The 19,684-nt window shown below is 38.9% G+C and overlaps 1 protein-coding gene across 2 annotated transcripts; it reads right to left on the bottom strand.

Moving 5' to 3' along the window:
- Window positions 1–138: 138 nt before the first annotated feature.
- pds5a (PDS5 cohesin associated factor A) lies at window positions 139–19,648 on the bottom strand. Of its 2 annotated transcripts, none has more exons than XM_026360081.1 (33): window positions 19,537–19,648; window positions 18,446–18,598; window positions 13,266–13,469; window positions 12,671–12,757; window positions 12,455–12,552; window positions 12,131–12,257; window positions 11,867–11,947; window positions 11,552–11,692; window positions 11,239–11,354; window positions 10,765–10,859; window positions 10,510–10,655; window positions 9,994–10,145; window positions 9,619–9,732; window positions 8,822–8,903; window positions 8,659–8,707; window positions 8,399–8,538; window positions 7,885–8,000; window positions 7,278–7,383; window positions 6,940–7,100; window positions 6,659–6,782; window positions 6,353–6,511; window positions 6,013–6,081; window positions 5,715–5,851; window positions 5,395–5,518; window positions 4,853–5,057; window positions 4,428–4,542; window positions 3,244–3,376; window positions 2,918–3,037; window positions 2,442–2,504; window positions 1,960–2,111; window positions 1,784–1,865; window positions 1,446–1,699; window positions 139–549 (listed from the first exon to the last, which is right to left on the bottom strand). In XM_026360081.1, exons 2-33 carry the CDS (start codon window positions 18,557–18,559, stop codon window positions 546–548), a joined length of 3,870 nt encoding a protein of 1,289 aa, XP_026215866.1. In that variant the 5' UTR covers window positions 18,560–18,598; window positions 19,537–19,648; the 3' UTR covers window positions 139–545. The 2 variants fall into 2 exon arrangements, with proteins under 2 accessions (XP_026215866.1, XP_026215867.1); XM_026360082.1 differs by lacking the exon at window positions 19,537–19,648 and adding an exon at window positions 19,311–19,329.
- Window positions 19,649–19,684: the final 36 nt, after the last annotated feature.

Genomic DNA, 19,684 nt, shown 5'->3' with positions numbered 1-19,684 from the left:
TTTTTTTTTTAAATGTTTAACTGCAAAGCAGCACATTAGTATTTACAAAATCCAACAGTGTCAAGTAAAATAATTGCGCTCAAAATAAAAATATTGTACACCAGAGACACAAAGAGGAAGAAGTCAGGAGGCGTACAGTAGGATTTTTCCCAGGGAATTTAATAAGCAACAATCATAACCAGATTAAAACGTTTGTAAAATGTCCATCCTGTTTTTTTTCTTAAAAATGGCTCCACAAAAGAAGCAAAGAGCAACAAACACAAAGAAAAAAAATAACATTTTTTTTTGAGTAAGACCTACATACAATGAGCTTCAAATTATGACTACAAGGTGTTTAAAACCTTCTAGATGTCAGTGGTATGTGTGTGTTTGCATGTGGGTTTATACTGTAATATGTGTGTTTTAAGAAAGGTCCATAATGTGTCCAGGAAAGCTTAAAGACTCAGAGGAGCGTGTATGTAGGGGTTGAAGGTATGAAAGGAAGGTATGAGGAAGATTCTGGCCCATTCTCTAAAGTCTTGATTTCACCTTCACTGGTTTCCTCTTTACCTAGAAAAACAAAGTTTCAGATGTAACACAGATCATGATATTTGGCAATTTTCTTAAACATAGTTACAAAACAGAAAAATTGTAGAGAGAACAACTCTTTAAAAACTATTTAACCACACATTTAAAAAAAAAAAGAAGAATATACTGTAATTTGTATTGATGAGACATAAATAGCTTGAAACTGATTTTCTCGGTGTATCGTTAAAGCTCTACTGAGATATTACTTAAAAGTGTCGTTTGAACCCACACTGCAAACTACATTTCCTATAATACAACTCAACTCGCCAACTCAGTGACCACATATTTCAGCTCCATTTTCTCAAGTTCTTGAATCAGTTTCTGATTGATGTGGATTTGTGTCTCCAAAAACAATTTCTTTAAGAAACAAAGTCAATGTAGTTGGTAATTTGATCACCACATCCCAGACACTTCTGTGTAGCCTCAAAACAGGACAGCTGGGTTTAGAGACATCTTGGATATAAATCTTGGACTAAATCAACTCACTGCCAGCCCGCCTGCCAGGGGGAACTCCCCTCCGTGCAGACGTGGTGTTTCCCTGGCTACATGTGCTGCACCGTGCCGCACAGCTCGTCTCTCCATCCTTTCTCCCACAGATAACATCCTCTGGACTGGACTCTAGCTCTATCTCAGTGTTGCCCTGACTGCCCAGGAGAAGGGCATCTGTCCCTACAGCTCTTCCTGTCTCCTCCTCAGGCTCCCTCTTTCTCACTTTTTCTAACTCTCTGCTCAGAAATGGCCACCTGCTGAGATAAAAGCTGACATTGGACGGACAGTGGGATGTCCAGATAATCTCAGAATTAGGGTTCATAGCTGCCCGTTACAACAGGTTAAAACCACCACTGTCAAGTTTCCTTGGCTCCTTTCTCCTCTCTTACCTCTGCAGGTCAATCTGTCTCTTTGTCCCTTCATCATTCTGCTGCTGCTGTTTTGACATCTTGATGTTGATTGACTCTGCCGATGTGTTGGAGTCAGCCGCTCTCTTCCTGCCTCTGCCAGCTCCGCCACTCGTTGGTGCAGCTGCTCCCTCTTTCTCAGCAGGAGCGGCAGCTGTTTTAGGTGGGCGGCCACGTCGTTTGACAGGTGTTGCTTCTGTTCCGGCATCAGGGGTCATGTTTTGACTCGAGTCGTCCTGAGAGACAGAGAGAACAGCTCAGTCTAGAAAAACATTTCTACATTTGGACAGGGCAGGACATGTAGTTCAGTCTGAGCTTACTTTCTTCAACTCGTTGTTCTTGATGACTGGGTTCTCATTGTTTTCCTGCGCTCGGCTCTCTGATGACTCGGTGGCAGTGTTGCTGTTATGTTGGAAGACATCCAAAGTTAAGCAGTTGGAGAAAGCTTCCATGTGTGTATTTTACTGTGTGTGTGTGTGTGTGTGTGTGTGATTACCTGTTCTTGTTGACTGATGAGGAGCTCAGTGGAGAAGAGTTGGTGCTGGTGTTACTGGCTGTGTCTGAGGCTGTGGTGGTCTTAGTGAAGATCCTCCTACCTGGTACTGTTAGAGGCTTGTTCACAGCTCCCAACACTGGAGCTGGTTTAGGCTACATAAATAGTAATGAGGTGAAGTTAATGACATTTGCTTGAGAAGCATTTGATCATTTAGAGCCCCAAATTATAACGCTGATGATGATTGATCAGCGATCAATCAGCTATAATACCTCTATGCTCTATGCTCTCTTTGCTACTACATGTAGCCATCACTTACGACGCAAGAATTAAACTTACTTTCACATGTAAGTCTGTCAACAGACAAAAATTGTAAATATATTTTTACCCTTTTAAATATATTTTACCCTTTTAAATATATTTGGAGAAGATTCTCCAAATATACACTAAATACAAAAAAGTGGAATATTTATATCATAACATACCTTCCCAGTGAGCAGCATTTGTCTCATGTCTGCTGACAGATAGTCTTTATCGTTTTTGAAGTCCTGTTGAAAGGAAAACCACAGAAGACTTCCATTAGCACATGCTAACCTTAGACATGAACTACATGTCATGATTTTGGCTGTAACCTTTAATGTGTGTGGCCATATTTGTTTATCACTACTGCCTGTAAATCTTTCTTATGAAAAGGATGAAGTAGGGCTGACTGATCAAACAATGACTAAAATAAATTTTCCTCAATAGAAATTTTTTTCCCATATCGCCCAGACCTAGTGTGAAGTGTTTAATGTTGTGAAGCCACTTTCCTATAGCTTCACAAGAAGAGGAGGAGAACTAGTATTTATGTTGAGATGTTTGTTTTGAAGCATTTTTCCAATCCACAATGTTGCGTACATTATTGACGTGTGTATGTGTGTGTGTATGTGTGTGTGTGTGTGTGTGTGTGTGTGTGTATTGCCTTGTCCTGCACGATGAAGAACTTGGAAGGCAAGACGGGGTCTTTTGGGGAGTCCAGGTGACATGCAGTGCTTTTGTTGGCGATCACGAAGAGAGCCACATCACAGACAATATATAGTTTCTGCAACCACAACAGCACAAGGCACAATGTTAGGGCAATGCAATGACAGCATGCAGTATATTCTTCTCTATCACATTACTCACATCATACACTTCTTAATTTCGTTTTTTCACAGTATTTGTTTAGTTTTTATGGTTTTAGACATGAGCTACCTTACTAATGCATAAATAAATACTGTGTGTGTGTCTGTGGGTGTGTGTTTGTACCTCGTTGGCCTTTGCATCATCAGGACACTGAGCATCCTTTGTCTGTTTGATGTTCTCTACCATCTTCCTAAGAAAAGCATGACTGTTGTTCTCATTCTTGGTCATCAGCACTTCCAGCATGAACCACAGGCACCTACACACATAAACATATGCACAATAAACCACTTGTATTTCTTTTTTTTTTTTTTTTTTTTTTTTTTTTAAATAATACTGGGGTTTGACATCACCACCCACCTGACTGAGATCACTCACTCTTCTAACTGTGGTCTTTTCACTCAATGTTTATACCTCTGCACCACTTTTATTGTATGCAATTGTATGCATTGTACATTTTATGTAGTGTTAATTTGGGTGTGGTCATTTTTATTTTATAGGATAGTAAATCTAGTTCAAGTACATTTCAGTATGTAACAGACTGTGTTTTTACGCATTTAAGTAACAAAATTACTCAGAGAAACCATTTTTCCTGGTAATCAGCAAATGAGTTTACATTGACTTAAGAAACCAGGTCGCTAGAAATGTGCATATACGTGCAGTAGACGAGTAATCAGATTTCTTATTTGGAAGCATGGTTCACAGATTTTAACTGTATAGAGACAGTCACAGCACTCCATTTACAGTGTACACTGTATTAAGAAAGACATAGTGAAAAGTTAACGTCTACATTTTGGTTTTAGTTGGATTCTGGGTTGGCTTGATTTTAAATCTCTCCTTTCACCCAGCTGCACTCTGCTGAAAGTAGTGGAGTGGTGAGTGTCGACAGCCTTTGTTATGCACAGGCACTCTGGTAAAAAGCAGATTAGAAACTTGGTTATGTGTTTAGAATAAGATAGTCTGAGTTCTCTGTGAGAAATCTACCTCGGGAAATCAGGTTTCTTTAATCCCCTACCCCAGATTACGCAAACCAGGTTTCCCTGAAAGCTTACTTGAGAAAGCCGACCCAGTTACTTGAGAGCTTGTATACACAGTGATAGTCAACTTTAATAATACAAATTATTATATAAAACCGTGGCTAATGAAAAATGCTAAATGGAAAGTAGCTTTGGAAAAAAAAAAAGAATGTTAAGCTGTGTATAATAATATTAATGTGTAGTATAATAAACAAACAAAACCACAAAAAACCTATTACAGCTTTATGGTCAGTTTTAAGGACAGTTTAGTATCTAAAATAAGCCAAAACTCACTCTTTGATGTCTTTGAGCTGTTCATATTCATGTGGTTTTGTGAAGTCTGGATCGTGCGCCAGCAGGTGGATCATATAGGGGACAACGTACTCAGGGAGGAGGGAGACAAGTTTTTCTGAGGAGAGAGAACAGCTTCTTTTTAATTTTCAAATGAATATCACCAATCTTAATAAAAGATAATACTTAAAGGAAGGATTGCTCTAGTTGTACTCAAAGATTTGAGGTTTCACTGGCACTCTTACTTACAATAGTTGTCATGTCACCTGACTGGAAAGGTTAGTGTCACCCACTGTTTATCTCTATTCACTCCTAATATTTGGATGTCTAGAATTTTAATTCTCTTTTGTATTGAGGTATTTTTAAAAAGACAGTTGCAGATAATCATAGTGTTTAAACATAAAAATATCCAAAGGTCGAACACTGACCCTGAGCGAGTGGGTTTTGTTTGATGTATTCTCTGCGGACGGAGATGTTTTTGAGGAGGCACTGTCGGGCGTGGGCGCGGCGCTCCTTCACTGGGTCTTTGGCACACAGGGCAAAGACGGCCAGGTACTCCAGAGGCAGCAGCAGTTTGACGAGAGCCAGGTGTAACTTCTGAGCAAAGATCTGACGAACCTGGTAGCACTCATCCTACAAGAAAGAAGAAACTTAGTGGAGTGTTCATTCACTCATACAACATATAAGGACACCAAGAAGACTGGTAAATGGAAATGTTTTCTTTTCTATTTATATAGCACATTACAAATAATCCATATTACGTGTAAAAGTTAGTTCCTTTTTTACATTTGTGCGTAAAAGAAGATATTTGACTTGTCGGGGTGTGAAAAATGCAGGTAGTACATAACATTAACAGTAACTTTATGCTATTTTTAGTTAATTTTATTATTTACTTCTACGATTTTCTTAATCAGACGTCAAAATATCTGTTGTAATAAAATAAGGTTTTAAAAAAGTGATGTAAACTGACATTGATAACGAGGCCACAGAGCTGAAACTGCTCAGGTGTGATGATGTCATGGTAACATGGCTCCTGGGCCAACTTCATAATAGCTCCACCGGCGGCCAGCCTCAGACGGGACATGTCCGATTTACTGCAATCATAAATAAGAGAAATGAAATAAGTCACATTTGGAATTGAAAACATTTTTTGTTCTGTATGGCTGATTTATGTTTTCTATGCTTTGTGTGACCACTGTTCCATTTTTGTTGTTCGGGTTTCTTTTGCAGAAAACATCTTGATGCCACTGAGACTCAAAGGTTAGAATTAAATAAGCACTGCACAGTTACCTAATCTTCTTCTGCTCTGTGAGGTCTCCCTCACTGACCAGCATGGCCGACAGCAGACGCAGGGTGGAGTTTGCAGACTTGGACTGGTTGTTCTTCATTCCTAGTAACCAACGCACCAGAAGTTTGATGGCCTGCACCTGGGAGAACAGGAAAAGCGTAATTAAGTAGAGAAAGAGAAGTCCCTGCATCTTTATAACATTTTTGTTTTTAATGAAAAACTTCCAACCAATATTGGAACTGTCATCAATACATGACTGACTAAAGTTAAATAAATCCCATAAATGTGTTTGCCACTTACCTTAGCTAGAACCTCAGGTGATACTTCCTCATCAGTGGTCCACAGCTTCCCATTCTTGTTTCCCACTGTCTGGAGATACAAAAGTAAAGGAGACATATTTTAATAATAATAATAATAATAATATATAATAATAATTTTTCTTTCTTTACACACTTCTTTACAATTTTAACTTCAATTTAGTTTATTCATAATTGTGTATATTTCTTAAAAGTGAAGCTACTACATTACACAATTCTATAGAAATACATGTGTACGTAAGTGCAACAACGTGCACATTTGTATAAATAATATAACTGATACTTTATTAATTGTTTTAGCACATAGTCGAATCTCCACATACTCTGTCATTCATGAGCAAGTCCTTCACGATAAAGTTAGCCACAATCGACTTCATTGGTGAAGCAAACTGGTCTGGGGCTAACATGGAGATGTGGCCCAGGGACACAAGAGGAGTGATGAGCTGCTCTGGAACATCTGCATTCAGACTACGTGACAGAGGCTGGAAGCAAAGGAAGACACATGTTAGGGTAACTGAAGCTTGATATATGCGGTGAGAATGCATGAGACAAAAATAGAAAGTACAACATAAATAAAAACAAGCCAAAACAACTACTGCCTTACATACACAGTAACTGAAATAACTCACCTCAAAAATCTGTGCGAGCTGTACTTCCTTGTTGTTAAAGATGGCATGGATACAGTGGACGGCCTGCTTGGCCTGGTGAGGTGTACCCCGCTTAGCTTTCTGATGTAAGATGGGAATCAGAGTCCTGAAGGGCACAACAGATGTTACAATGTTAAGGCAGTCTACATCCTTTTGAAATTAATACTGTGAAGAGGCTACTGTCTTATAAAGATGCAAATCACAGATACAATGTAGAAATCATTTATATATACACATGAAATGTCTCTTTGTTTATCACTTACGATCTTATCTGTTGTAACTCTGTCTCAATCTTCTGCCCAGTGTTCCTGAAAATCTGGATAGCTGCCTCGGCCACTTTGTCATCCTCCATCTTCAAACACTGGAGCAGAGACTCGTAGGTCTCTGCTGAGTGGAACGCTGTGGGATGGGTGAATGACAGGACCTAGAAGCCATGAAATGAAGTGAATGAAATTTACCATCTTAAATGTATTAACCAGTTTCATGGTCATAATAATAATAATGATCATCTTTATATGTGTCACTACAAATCATTGACACTATTCAACATGAAGATACTCTTGCAGACTTAAAGCCTCCTTGCAGTGTCTTTGCCATCTACCTTCAGTAGCTCCAGGCCTGAGCGAATGGCTGTGTCAGGGGTTACGCCTTCCTCATCATCGTCAGCTGTACCCTCAATAGACTTGTTCAAAAGCTTCACCAGAGCACTAAAAGAAAACATTGTACATTATTACTATGTATTAAAATCATCAAAACTCAAATCACTTTTGGTTAAGACAACACTAAAATAAACTTAAACAAAAATTTAAATTACACAAAATTATAACGCTAAACATAAAACTTGTTACACTGAAAACTTAAATCAGTCCAAGTGTTTCCTCTTCCTGGGTGTTTTTCCATAAAGCACAAAGGGTTAAACCTGTGCCCTGACTGAGGACTGCAGTTACACTGCACCACCACCAAGTGTCTCAGTGAATGTGAAAAGCCTGTCTGTGGTTACACAATGAGAGATGAATACATGTATCCCAGTGAGACAGTGGAACACACACAGTCATGACTTGCCTCTGTTTTATTACACTGTAGAAATAGACAGTTAAATCCAGTAAAGAATAATTTCAAATACCATCCATTCCATTACAGTGATTCATTTTATTGGCTTAGAATTCAGATTTGGCTTGTGTGTTAAACGTATCAGGAATATTTCTGACCTGATGGCCTCTGAGTCAATGTGAACAGGAGCAATGCGCTCTAGCAGGAACTTAACCATCTCCAGGAAAGGGTTGGTGGGCTGTTTGGGGAACGTCAACTTCCGAGTGATCTCCCTCTGTACAGGGGAGCATACAGAAACACAGTTAATACCTTTCATGATTTTACTTCCATGTGCTTGTTAAGCTTTGTATAACTACATCACGGACAATCTCCCTTTATTGGCCCATACACTGAAGGTGTCGTCATATTACAGATTCATATTGCACTCACTAAATCATCAGCAGGATGTGAAAAAGAACATCTGTGCCTGTCTGTTTGTTTCCTCTGTCCCAGAGTACAATATTGACATTAAGAGGTGCTCAGGCCAAGAATGTGATAAAAACAGAAACCTGAAGCTCAAACGTTTGTGTCTTGTGAAGGGTGCATTAGCAATGTTGTGTGCGTGTGTTGAATAGAGACGGAATATTGACTTTGATTGACTACTACATGGATGAGCATTCACTGTCCTCTTACCACACAGATCTCAGCCTGTTTGCAGGAGCAGGTCGGACTGATGAGCATCTCCAGCTGGACTCTGAGCTTCTCGTCCTCACCCAGAACCTGGTTAAACTTCTTCATAAAGTCTTGGGCTTTTCCAGCGTCTGGCAGGTTCTCTGGAAACACCAAAACCAAGTTAAAATTAGAATATTACTCATTCTATTAAGAGGGATTAGACTCGGCCATTTGAAAGTGCAAGAACTGAAAAGTTGTTTGTGTGGGTGTTTTCAACTTACTGGCAATACTCATCAGCTTTCCAAACATGGCTGTGTTGTTGGCCTCAGACTAGCATGGGAGACAGAGAGAAAAGTTTTACAGATATCTTGGGCCATTTACATTAGAAAACATGAAGAAAGAAGGCATAGTCAGTTTTGCATGCGCATGTATGTGTGAACACACCACTGGCAGTTTGTGGAGGTCCAACAGTTCTTTGACGAGGCCTCTGAGCATATTCTGACACTTCCACATCTCATTAAGAGCCCTAAAAGCAAAGAAGGTTTACACAAAAGAAAGGAGAAATATGTAAGAAGAGAGTTATTTGATTAGTGTTGTTTTAATGATGTGTGTATTTATAAGGTTGGGTTTGATTGCCACTGTGCAGTTGTTATGTTTTAGAAAAAAAACAACATACAACTGCAATTTAAAAAGCACCTTTTACAAAACAAGTACATAGTGCTGTACAATAAAATCAGGGATAAATAACACACAAAGTAGAAATCATACACATAATAACTAAGTAAATAAATGGTTCAAATAAACAACTTTAAACAAAACAATGATCTCCTATAGAAGGAGAAACTGCAATTTGATAAAAATGTGTTTCCTAAATGAAACCTGAAAGACTGCACTGACTCAGGCAGCTTTCCTCAAGCATGTCATTACAAAGCCTTGAAGCCCTGATAGAAAAGGCTCTGCCCCCCTAATTTTTTATTACCAGGATGCTGGTACGACAGAAGACTGCTGCCTAAGAATCTCAAAAGATCTGACATGTAACCTGGAGCCAGGCAATGTAAAGCTTAATAGGCAATCAAGAAAATAAAAAAATCTTCCTCTATCTAAAATCCATAGTTCTAGTCAAGTCTTTTTGAATTAAGACAGGAAAACAGGCTGTTACGATAATCAAAGCAGGAAGAAATCAATTGTTGCAAACATACATGCATTTGTAAAACAGGTTTAACAATAGCAGGTTTACTGACTTGACAGCATTTGTGTCCAGGCAAGCATACAGGTAGTACAGACACTTCATCTTCTCCTCGGTGTCAAGACTGTGAGGGACCATGTACTGAGCAAAGATCTTCTCTACTAATAATCTGTAGACAGAGGAGTAACGTTTCAGTAAATGATGTAAAAACATAAAGATTCAATGAGTTTATATTATTTCTGCTTATATCAGTAGTGTTTACTAGTACTTTGCATCTCAACATTCCTTCACATGTAGGTCACATAAATACTGGCTCCAAGAAATGTATTACACATCAGGCAGTGTTTTCATGTTAATAGCTGCAAACTGCATGTTGACAAAGGTGGTGACTGAGGTGTACAAGCTGGTATGTATATGTGAATGTTCTCACTTGTCATCAATGCTGTTCTGATAGTATATGTGCAGCAGCTTGTCTTTAATCCAGCTGATCTTGGCAGCTGACTCCTTCCCTGCCTCGTGGTGCAGACAGTATTTCTTATAAAGCTGAGCCAGACCCATCATGGCCTCCTTACGCACACGCCACTACAGGGGAAGAGGGAGATGAGGAGAGAAAAACGGATCGAGAAACGGATGGAGAAGAGAATTAAATTAAGGGGGAGGAAAGTCAATTTAGATCTCTTGTTTTATGAGGAAAGTAATCTGGTGTTGAGGGAAATTCCTGTGCTGTTGCACACTCTCAGACACAAGCATATTAAAATGTTTGAGAATCTTCATGTTACAGTATTTGACATGTGATTAAAGACTCAAATTTTAATTCACGTGTGTTCAAGGTTCACATTTGCTGATAATCAGGGCTCATATGCCATTATAGTTACTGAAAATGATTATTTCGTACAGGCATATAATAATAATATATCTACAATACGAAAGTGCATTTATCTCTCACCCTCTTGTCCAAAGTCCTTTCCCGCACAAAGCCCAACAGCTGGTCATTGACCAAATTGAGGTCTTTCTTCCCAGCGTTTATGATGGTGACAATTACATCATGACGAATCGCTTCCTCTGGGTCATGGGAACGCACCTTCAAATACTCTGACAGGATTAAGAAAAAAAGGAAAGACATAACATTATTGCTCAAAGTATCATGTGAAAGAACTGACTAGAAGAGGAAAGAGTAATGCAATCCAAAGTTAAATTAAACCTGTCAGGTCTCTGGCCAGGTCCGGGTGATTCATGAGGCAGTGGCTGGCAAACTTTACGCACTCTAACCTTACAGGAACGTGGATGTCATTGAACCTGGAGAAAAGGATCAGTTCACAAACATAATCAATTCATTTCACCGTGTTTCACACTTTTAGAAAACCAGTGAAGAAGCAGGGGACTGGCTGAGAGGAAATGCAAATAAAATGTTTAAATAAATGTAAGCAAATATTTCCTTACTTACTTTGCATGCTCTTATTGAATATTCACATTTCCAGCACTGTTTATTCAGTCAACTGATTATGGGTGTTCCCACCAACTCAAATGAACCACTGAAAATTACAATGATGTTTGCAAAAGATCTGCTGTATATTCTTTCTTAATCTCACTTCTCTTTTAATTAGTCTCTCCTGATTAAACTGGATCTGCTTAAAAGACCACTGTGTGCAAGTGTGCGTTCGTGCATGTAACCCACCGTCCTAAGAAGCACTGCCACAGCGGTCTGTTCTGTGAGGCCAGCTCTGAGTCTTTGGCCCCAAACAACTTTGCTAGTAATCGTACAACAGCTAGACGCTCCTCGCCATCATTGCTCTGCAAAAGACAAAACCAGTGTAAAATTTGCCAATTTAGCAAGTAAGTCCATGTAATTCAAAAGGTAGCAGAATTGAATAGATTACTGAGCAAACAAACCTGTTAAATTATTCAATGATGAAGCAACATTAAGTTATGATTTATGGTCAAAAGTCTTAGCTTTTTTAATGAGAACTCTGTGTGTGTGTTGTGTTAACCTTTAATTTGAATTCAAGCTGAGGCATGACAGAGGTAAGCAGCATAGGATCGATGGCAAACAGCTCCTGAATGAGGTCAAAGACGTGCTCTGATAGGTCGCTGACTGATGACTTGCCCATGACTAAAACCTGATTGAAGAACTGAGGAAAGAAGAAAAAAGTGTGAGATAAAGACTTAAATTTAAGAAAAGGTGCTGAGAACACCACTACTTGCAGTCTGGGGTATAAGAGTGAGGAAACCAGAAGGAGTCAAACCAAGAATAGAAAGGGTCAATAACAGAAAACAGAAACAGTAGTGTGCAAAATACCACTCACATTTGCAATGCATGTTTCTATGGTCTGGACGGTCCTCTTCAGCAGAGTCTTGGCAAGATCATACGCTTGCTTGTTCAGATTCTGTTACAAGGAAAGGATATACCACACTAAATTCCCCTGAACTGAGCTGGTTTCATGGCAAAAACATTACCCATTAGGTCACTAGGAAACAGCTATCAAGGTTTTGGTTGGTGAAAAATGTTAGCTGAGAGTGACTGAGAAATAGGAGAAATAAATAATTTCACATATTTAAGTGTGAGTTACTTTGTGTGCAGGGATGAGGTTAATGAGGATGGTATCCAGCAGCTCTTGTGTGACTCCGTCCCCCTCCATGATGATAGAACTCATCAGGTCCATCATGTGCATTTGAACCTTTTGGTTATGGCTGTTACTGAAAAGAAAGAAAGACCGTGAGACTAAGACAGAGACATTTTTACCTTGGATGAGAAAAGTAAAAAATATTATATGGTTAATCCCCTCCACCTGAAAAGTAATTTTGGCCACAGAGAGTGCTGTTGAATATACTTTATGAAGGCTCTGATAATGGAACATAATGTGAGGTATACAATTTCACAGAAAAGGCCTTACTTGATGACAGAGAAGAGCGTTTTAAAAAGCTGGATAAAGATCTCATTGCAGTCCTCCAGTTCAAAGCATATGTTGTAAGACTTCACCCATGCCAGATTCTACAGAAATAAAAAATCCATGAAAATGTTATACCTTCATCAGTAACTAAATCAAGAGTGTACCGTTTCCTTCTGATATATGAACACCAGTGACTAATTCCTTCTTTAGCTTCCTCACCTCCAGCAGGTAGAAGTATCTGTTGAACTGAGGACTCTTGGTGTCTTCTAGTCCCTTTAGTTGTCTGGTGATGAACAGGAAGATGTCCTGGAGAGAAGAAAGTAAAATACTTCAGCATATGATTTTTTTAAAAAAGGTAATAAAAAAGAAAGTGGTTTATGCCAAGCCCTCAATAGTGGTAATATGTCCAGAGGTAGCAGTTATCACATGGGTTTGCAGGAAACACATCTGTCAGGCAGTCTGACATGTTAATCCTGCTGCAAACGTACCAATGTCTCTTATTCTCTAATGCCTCTTGTCCAGCATTCAAAGCAAAAAGCTACAATTTTCATGGCATTGCAGAAAATGATGACTTACACCCCTGTGTAACTGAAGCATCTCTTCTAAGAGCACTTTACTTTATAGTTCTTCTCCTTGGCTTAGATATTTTGCTCACTCTGTACCTCACATGTAGGTGCTTTGGATAAAAGTGCCTGCCAAATAACTTAATGTAAAGTACAGGAAATACAGTGTCTGCTTTTAAATATTACTTCCTGGAGTACTGTGTCAAGATTTTGGTACAAGATTTATAAAGTTATCCAGGGTAAGTTCAAACCTTGAGTTTATCATGGGAGGTGTAGGGGGCCTCTGGAGCATAGATCCTGAAGATGTCAGCCAGACAGCAGGCCACAAGTAGCCGTACATCTTTATTGGGGTTCCTGAGGAAGAACTCTGAGGCGAGGTGGAGTGCAAGGCCAAGATACTGCTGCTTCTCCTCTTCAGAATCTTGGTCCATGTCCATGTAGGTTTTCACCACCATCTGGGAAACAGTGGAAGAGAGCAGGGTGAGATTGGAAACATCTTAGGTGGCCAAAATAAGCAAAGACTAAAGTTAAATTTCTGACAACTTTGCATCAAGGAGCTTCAGTTCTTAGTGTTAAGCTTTTGTGAGCAAAGGTTTGGACAGCTGGAGTTAATCTAAAGCATGAAATGCAGAGGAATAAAAAAAAAAAGAAAAGAAAAAGCAGTTTACAAGTTATTTCCATAGTAGAAAATTAAGCAAACAAATTTGAAACGAAAGCTACCATGATTTGTAACTGCTGGCTTGTTTTTAAATTATTTTGCCACTTATGTGACTGTAGTATAAAAGCCAGAGTTGGAGGTGGAGGTCATAAGAAACAATAAAAACTCAAAAGTTACGTTTTCTAAATGCCACAAACATAACTACAAAAGCTATATTACAAATCAGTCTGGTTGATATAGAGTCGAGTATAACCCTGTGCAATGTCACTAAACATTAAATGATTGAAAAATGGGTAAATGCTTGAATTCGGTGCAAGAATGGTCTGTAAAAAGTTAAATGAAGTCAAGTAGAGAACTCTATGTACAGAAGATAGCCAGTGCTCATAAAAGCACAAAATACCAAAATACAAATTTTCTAAAGAACGTGAAACCAAAATAAATGTGTTTGGATCAGGTAGAGCCTAGTATGTTCACAAATGTAGCACACAGTGGGAGACTACCCAAGTCAGATGCATTCTCACATGGAGAGAAACTCCAGTTGATTTTAGGAATGGGCAAAGGGGCACGTGTACAACATGTGGGACGCATAACACCACACAGCAAAAAGCACTTTGGGCCATTACCAGGTAATGAATATGGCCTTTGTACTTTGTAGGGGGGCTCGAGGGATAAAGTTGTGGTAATCTTGGGCCGTCTTACTTGCACAATGCAGCTCACCTGGGTAATGTCTAGTTATGTTCTGGGTTCCAGTGCATGTCTGAAAACAAATTATATAATAATATAATAATAATAAGGATCGGGATCCCAGTGATCCCAAAAGTAAAAATACACAGAGAATGATCAGAATTGAAAAAAGTATGAATGCCTCCTCCAGAGTACACACAAGATTGTGTGTAGAACTCAAATCTTTGACTGTCCCCGAGCAGCTCAGCCAACCCAAGAAGCACGTAGTTACATATCAATTATATGTAAACATTGCAAGCTTTAGTCAGACAATCATATTGATTCCAAAGAAAAACTGAGCAAAAGGTTATTTTCGGCTCTACTTTATTATATGAAGAAATTTTAAACAAAGACCTAAAATCAACAACATCACTACTTACAGGAGTTGATAGATTAATTTGCTTTACATCACAGAAAACCAATGAAGCCCAAAGTTAAAATGGCAAGAATTAATATTCAGTTATATTTTAGTGGATAGTTCCTAGGTTAAGATAAGTTGTATGCACACTGGTCTTATGAAGCACCTCAGCTCTTGTGGGTCGACAGCAGGACACCGTGCTTTAACCTACTGTACTTCGTCTGTTTGTGTGTGTGAAGCAGAGTAGTGAAGCTCACTGAGCAGCCAGGCAGTGAGCAGGGGTGGGGGATGGGCCGACTGCTCCAGCAGACTGCAGAGCACCACGCTCACTCCTACACACACATACAGACACACACACTCACTCCATGTTCTTAACAGAGAGTCACAATGCAGCCAGTGAAAACTCTCCACACACAGATGAGTGTGTGGGCCTGTTGAGGTGCTGAGTATGTTTGTGTTTCTGCGCCCTAAATTTATTGCAGATATTTGGATGCAATTGTAGCCTGAAAATATAAATGAAATATGCAAAGTCTGAGGCTACGCAAGAGTGGTGCTGTTTCTGCTATAAGTTTAACTGAAATCAAACCACAATTTAACCACAATTTAATTCATGCAAGCAGCTCTGATACCATCTACTAACCGTAAAGCAACAACCATTTCCTTCCCCAGGGTGGAGTCAGAAAAGTTCCTTTCCCTTTCTTTGTTTAAATGAACATCTTTCAGACAAGTTGGCTTGTGTATCGAACCTTTGGCTGTGTTCAAACAGACAGCAGCACTGTGTAGAGGTGGGGTTGGTGGTGGCTAGCCCCTCATTAATTTCAACATGGCCAGTACAGTGGAGTGCTGTACAGGCTATGCAAGAACAAAATGTTGTCGGGCAAAATAGTAGATCGGCCTGAGGGCCAGCTGAATATTTGCAAGCCCACAGTTCTTGCTGTAATAACTTGTTGAAATGTTGTGTCCCTTGTAACACATGGGGGCAGAGGTTTGGTGCCTTATAAACTCTGAATAACACGTGTTATTTAATTTTGTTTCCCTGTTTGATTAATAACAATAATAATGATTACATACTTTAGTAATACCCTTGGGGAAATTGTGGTACAAGTTAAAAAACCCTGCCATTCACGTATATGAAAGTGTCATATTTATATTGTATCAGCAATACTCCAAATGTTCGCTAATTATTCACTTATCCACACTATGCTATTATTACGCTAAGTTATATCTAGTTCCTTGTTCATTTAAAACCATGTGTAAAACTGAAAAGTTACAGTTCTACAGAGGGTTGTGGGAGGCACTATTTTCCAAAACATCAATTACCCATCAGAGCTTTGAGTGGCAACTCAATGATTTTTCACTTGTTTTTAATGGCTAACACAGAGCCAGCTTGTTAACAACACATTCTGCTCTTTCATGCTCACAAATTGAATATATTTATGTCTAAAAGGGCAAAAGGAATGGTGCACGTGATGACAGCCAAGCAGTTATCAAAGCAATTTTTTTTTCAACAACAATATAGCCCCAGACTATATGTACATTTTCTTAACTCAGTGCAAGCAATCCAGGCCCAAAGCCAACATGTCACAGGGCACAGCAAGACTCCTAATGCTAAAAGAAGGCTCTACCCAAAGTGTTAGTGACTTACTGTATGAAGCCTAACTCTTCAAATACTTTGATAAGGGTTTTTGTCACATACAGCTCATACACATATTCTGGCAAACTTTATGTAAGGCTTAAATAAAAGAGAGAGCCCCATTGACTAAACTAAATGATAACTGTGGCCAGCCATGTGCTGTATAGACTCCTTCAGAGTTGAAAACTTAGGTATTAGACCAAAGTGTAGAATCACTTATAATAGTGTCTGAGTATAGATCAAAATGACCGAACAACTACTGTACATCATCCTGATCAAATAAGTCTCTTGCTCAGTAGGAATTCTGTGTTAAAATCAAACAATCAATTAATTTCCAATTCAATTTTTTTCCGCTAACAAGTTGTGAACAAAATTTTTGTCTCTTGTTTATTATTGTTGTATTCATTGCCATCTTTTATAAGACTAAACAAACAACATAATAATTATTTAAATGGGACTGACTGTTAAACATAAAGCTCTGGTCTTCTCTTAATTATAACAATTTCAAACAAGTGTATGCGTGTCTGTGTTGAAATGTAGAGGGACTCTCGTAAAACATTGTTGTGGGGTTGTCAGATAGCACAGAGCCCTTGTCAGGATTGCAGTGTAGAAAAAAGGGGGATGCAAACAGTTTGCCATGAGCATAGTTATTGGAGACTTGAAGTGTATGTGGAAGAAAAGTGAAAGATATCAGGGTGCAGTTTCAGAAAGTTTAACATTCATGTTAAAAGTAGTTATATTTAGATTTTTTTTTTTTTACAATAAATGTATCAAACAAATACATGAAAATTATGTAAAAACGTGTTTAAAAGGGTTGACTGCAATAATCTGAGAATTTCCACTGCTTGGCACTAAACTAATGTTTACAGAGACCAAAAACAGAGCAAAAATGTACTTAATAATAATAATAATAATAATAATAATAATAATAATAATAATAAGAAGAAGAAGAAGAAGAAGAAGAAGAAGAAGAAGAAGAAGAAGAAGAAGAAGAAGAAGAAGAAGAACATTTGACAGGTGCCCACTAATATGACTCCACATTAAGTATAATATTGTACTATAACAGATAGCTCTGTAAACTAATCAAAACTTTGCTACAAACTTCACGAAGTTTATGATCTTGAAATGATAAAATGTAATCGTTTTGTTTTTTAGCTACAAGTGTAGCTATTACTTTGTCCATTCTATTTATATCAGGGAGCCTAAGCTAAACAGCAAAAACATCTCTTTGCACTTTTGAATCAACACCTCTCGGAAACACTTGCAGCAAAAAACAGAACATGATAATCTTCACTAAAGGAAGACTTACAAGACTGGACAGTAGGATTATACTGCATTGGGATATTTATTGGTGTACCTACTAAACTGTCAACTGGGCATAAGGTGCACTGTCACTACTGTATAGAAAATTACACATGAATTAACATAAGCTGTGATTTGTCAATAAAAATAATCAAATCAACACTGGATCTTTGTTCCACTATTTACATGTACTCAGTGCTGTCCCAACACACACTCAATTAAAGGCACTCACGTATCATTAAATGTTTAACAGAATTTAATAATGAGCATGCTGATATACTTAATTTGGATATTATTCTTATTTGACTCTATGGGTCAAATAAGGTTCTGTGACTCAAATAGGGCACAGTTGCTTTGTTCAGTCTCCCTTAAATGCGTGTTTATTTCCCTGGCATAAAAATAGCATCAGTGTGTAATGTCTGGTTTACTTGTTTTCAGATTTTGGGATTCTCACATTCTTCTAGACAGAAGAGAACAGAATAAATCCCTGAAAAAGTCATAGCTTTCAATACACCAGAACAGTCATATCTCTTGTTCTTAGTTGTGTCACACTCTGTTAGTGCTGGCATGACCATACAGTAAGCATTATGTAGCTGAAGACTGAGAGACTTTAATAGAAAACCAGATGACTGGGAAAACAGGCCTCTTCTTCCTTAGTGTCCATTAATTGACAAAGTAAGAGGGGTTTGGCACTGTGCCAAGAGGTCAGGCTTTTCAAAAAAACATATCAGGAGAGGAAGAAATCCCATCAACATACCTTCAATCGCTTGACCACCTCATCGTTGCTGATTTTGTCCGTAATCTCTTTTACTCCAGGAGGGTAGACGATCTTTCCGTCCCCCGCCGGTTTCTGCTGTTGCGGGAACTCCATGCTTGTTGATGTGTAGTCCACACGGTCTTCTACTGGCCTCTATGGGTCAGAAAACAAAAGTTCAACACAACCATGCTACCGCACTTCTGAAAAACCTCGTTTTAACCATCATTCTCATTTGCCAATCATCAATTTTGCCCGCGGAAATTGATAAAACTGTACGTGTTGACTTGTCGCTATTCTAATGCAGAAAACTTTTCAAACGGAAAACCAAAATTAAAGCAGCTTTATGCATATTATTAGCTTGCATGCTAAACTGCCCCAGCTAAACATCAGCTCCATATTGTCCATAAATTTCTCTTCAAACATCGCCTACATACACATTTGAGTACAACTGCTCTTTTGGTAACCTCGCAGATATTTGAACCACTAAGTTGCTGGAAAATAACTTTAAAAACAACACGAGTGGAAACGCTGAAGGTCTACTGTCACACAGGTAATCAAATTAGCTAGCAAGCTAGTTGCAGAGCAAACATCATTGGCTAGCAGCTAGCTGGCATTTTGCGGGAAGGAAGTCATGTTAGCAGTGAGCGGCTAATACACGTTAGCCGTGCTAGCTAGCAGGTTAGCCTACTTTGCTAGCCTAGGCCGCAAACTATTCAGGTACCCATCACATCTCCAGCTACACACAATCACAGAGGAAGTGAAGTATCCTGTAATCTTTGTCTAAAACAGCCATACTTGTGGTCAGTTCCTGTCGTTTCCGACAAATGCAACTACTTTGTGAAGTTTAAAAAGGAAGCAAATTTACTTGTTACTGTCTTTTTTCAACTTCAACGCATCGCTCGCTACTGCCGCTAGTTCACAGGCGAAGAAGGGCTGCTACCGTCGCCCTGAGCTCTCCTCTCTCACCACCAACTTGCCCCCACGGATGATTTTTGAACACCCTAACATATGCGAAATGAACCTAATTTAAAATATACAGACACGACTAACACCCCAGTATATTTGCCAAGCATTTGTTCGTTAGTATTTACCTCTCAAGTGGGCCGTTTTAATTCATTTGTCTGACACAGGTTGGGTTTAGTTTTCGGCACAAAGCTCTCTGTCCGTTCAGTCAGTGCTATCTGTGTGAAGGCTGAGGACAGAGCGCCCTCCTCGGTCTCACATGAGCACTGCAGCGCC

This window comes from Anabas testudineus, chromosome 1, assembly GCF_900324465.2.
Source record: "Anabas testudineus chromosome 1, fAnaTes1.2, whole genome shotgun sequence".
Lineage (NCBI taxonomy): Eukaryota > Metazoa > Chordata > Actinopteri > Anabantiformes > Anabantidae > Anabas > Anabas testudineus.
This window is presented reverse-complemented; position numbering and strand designations above follow the sequence as displayed.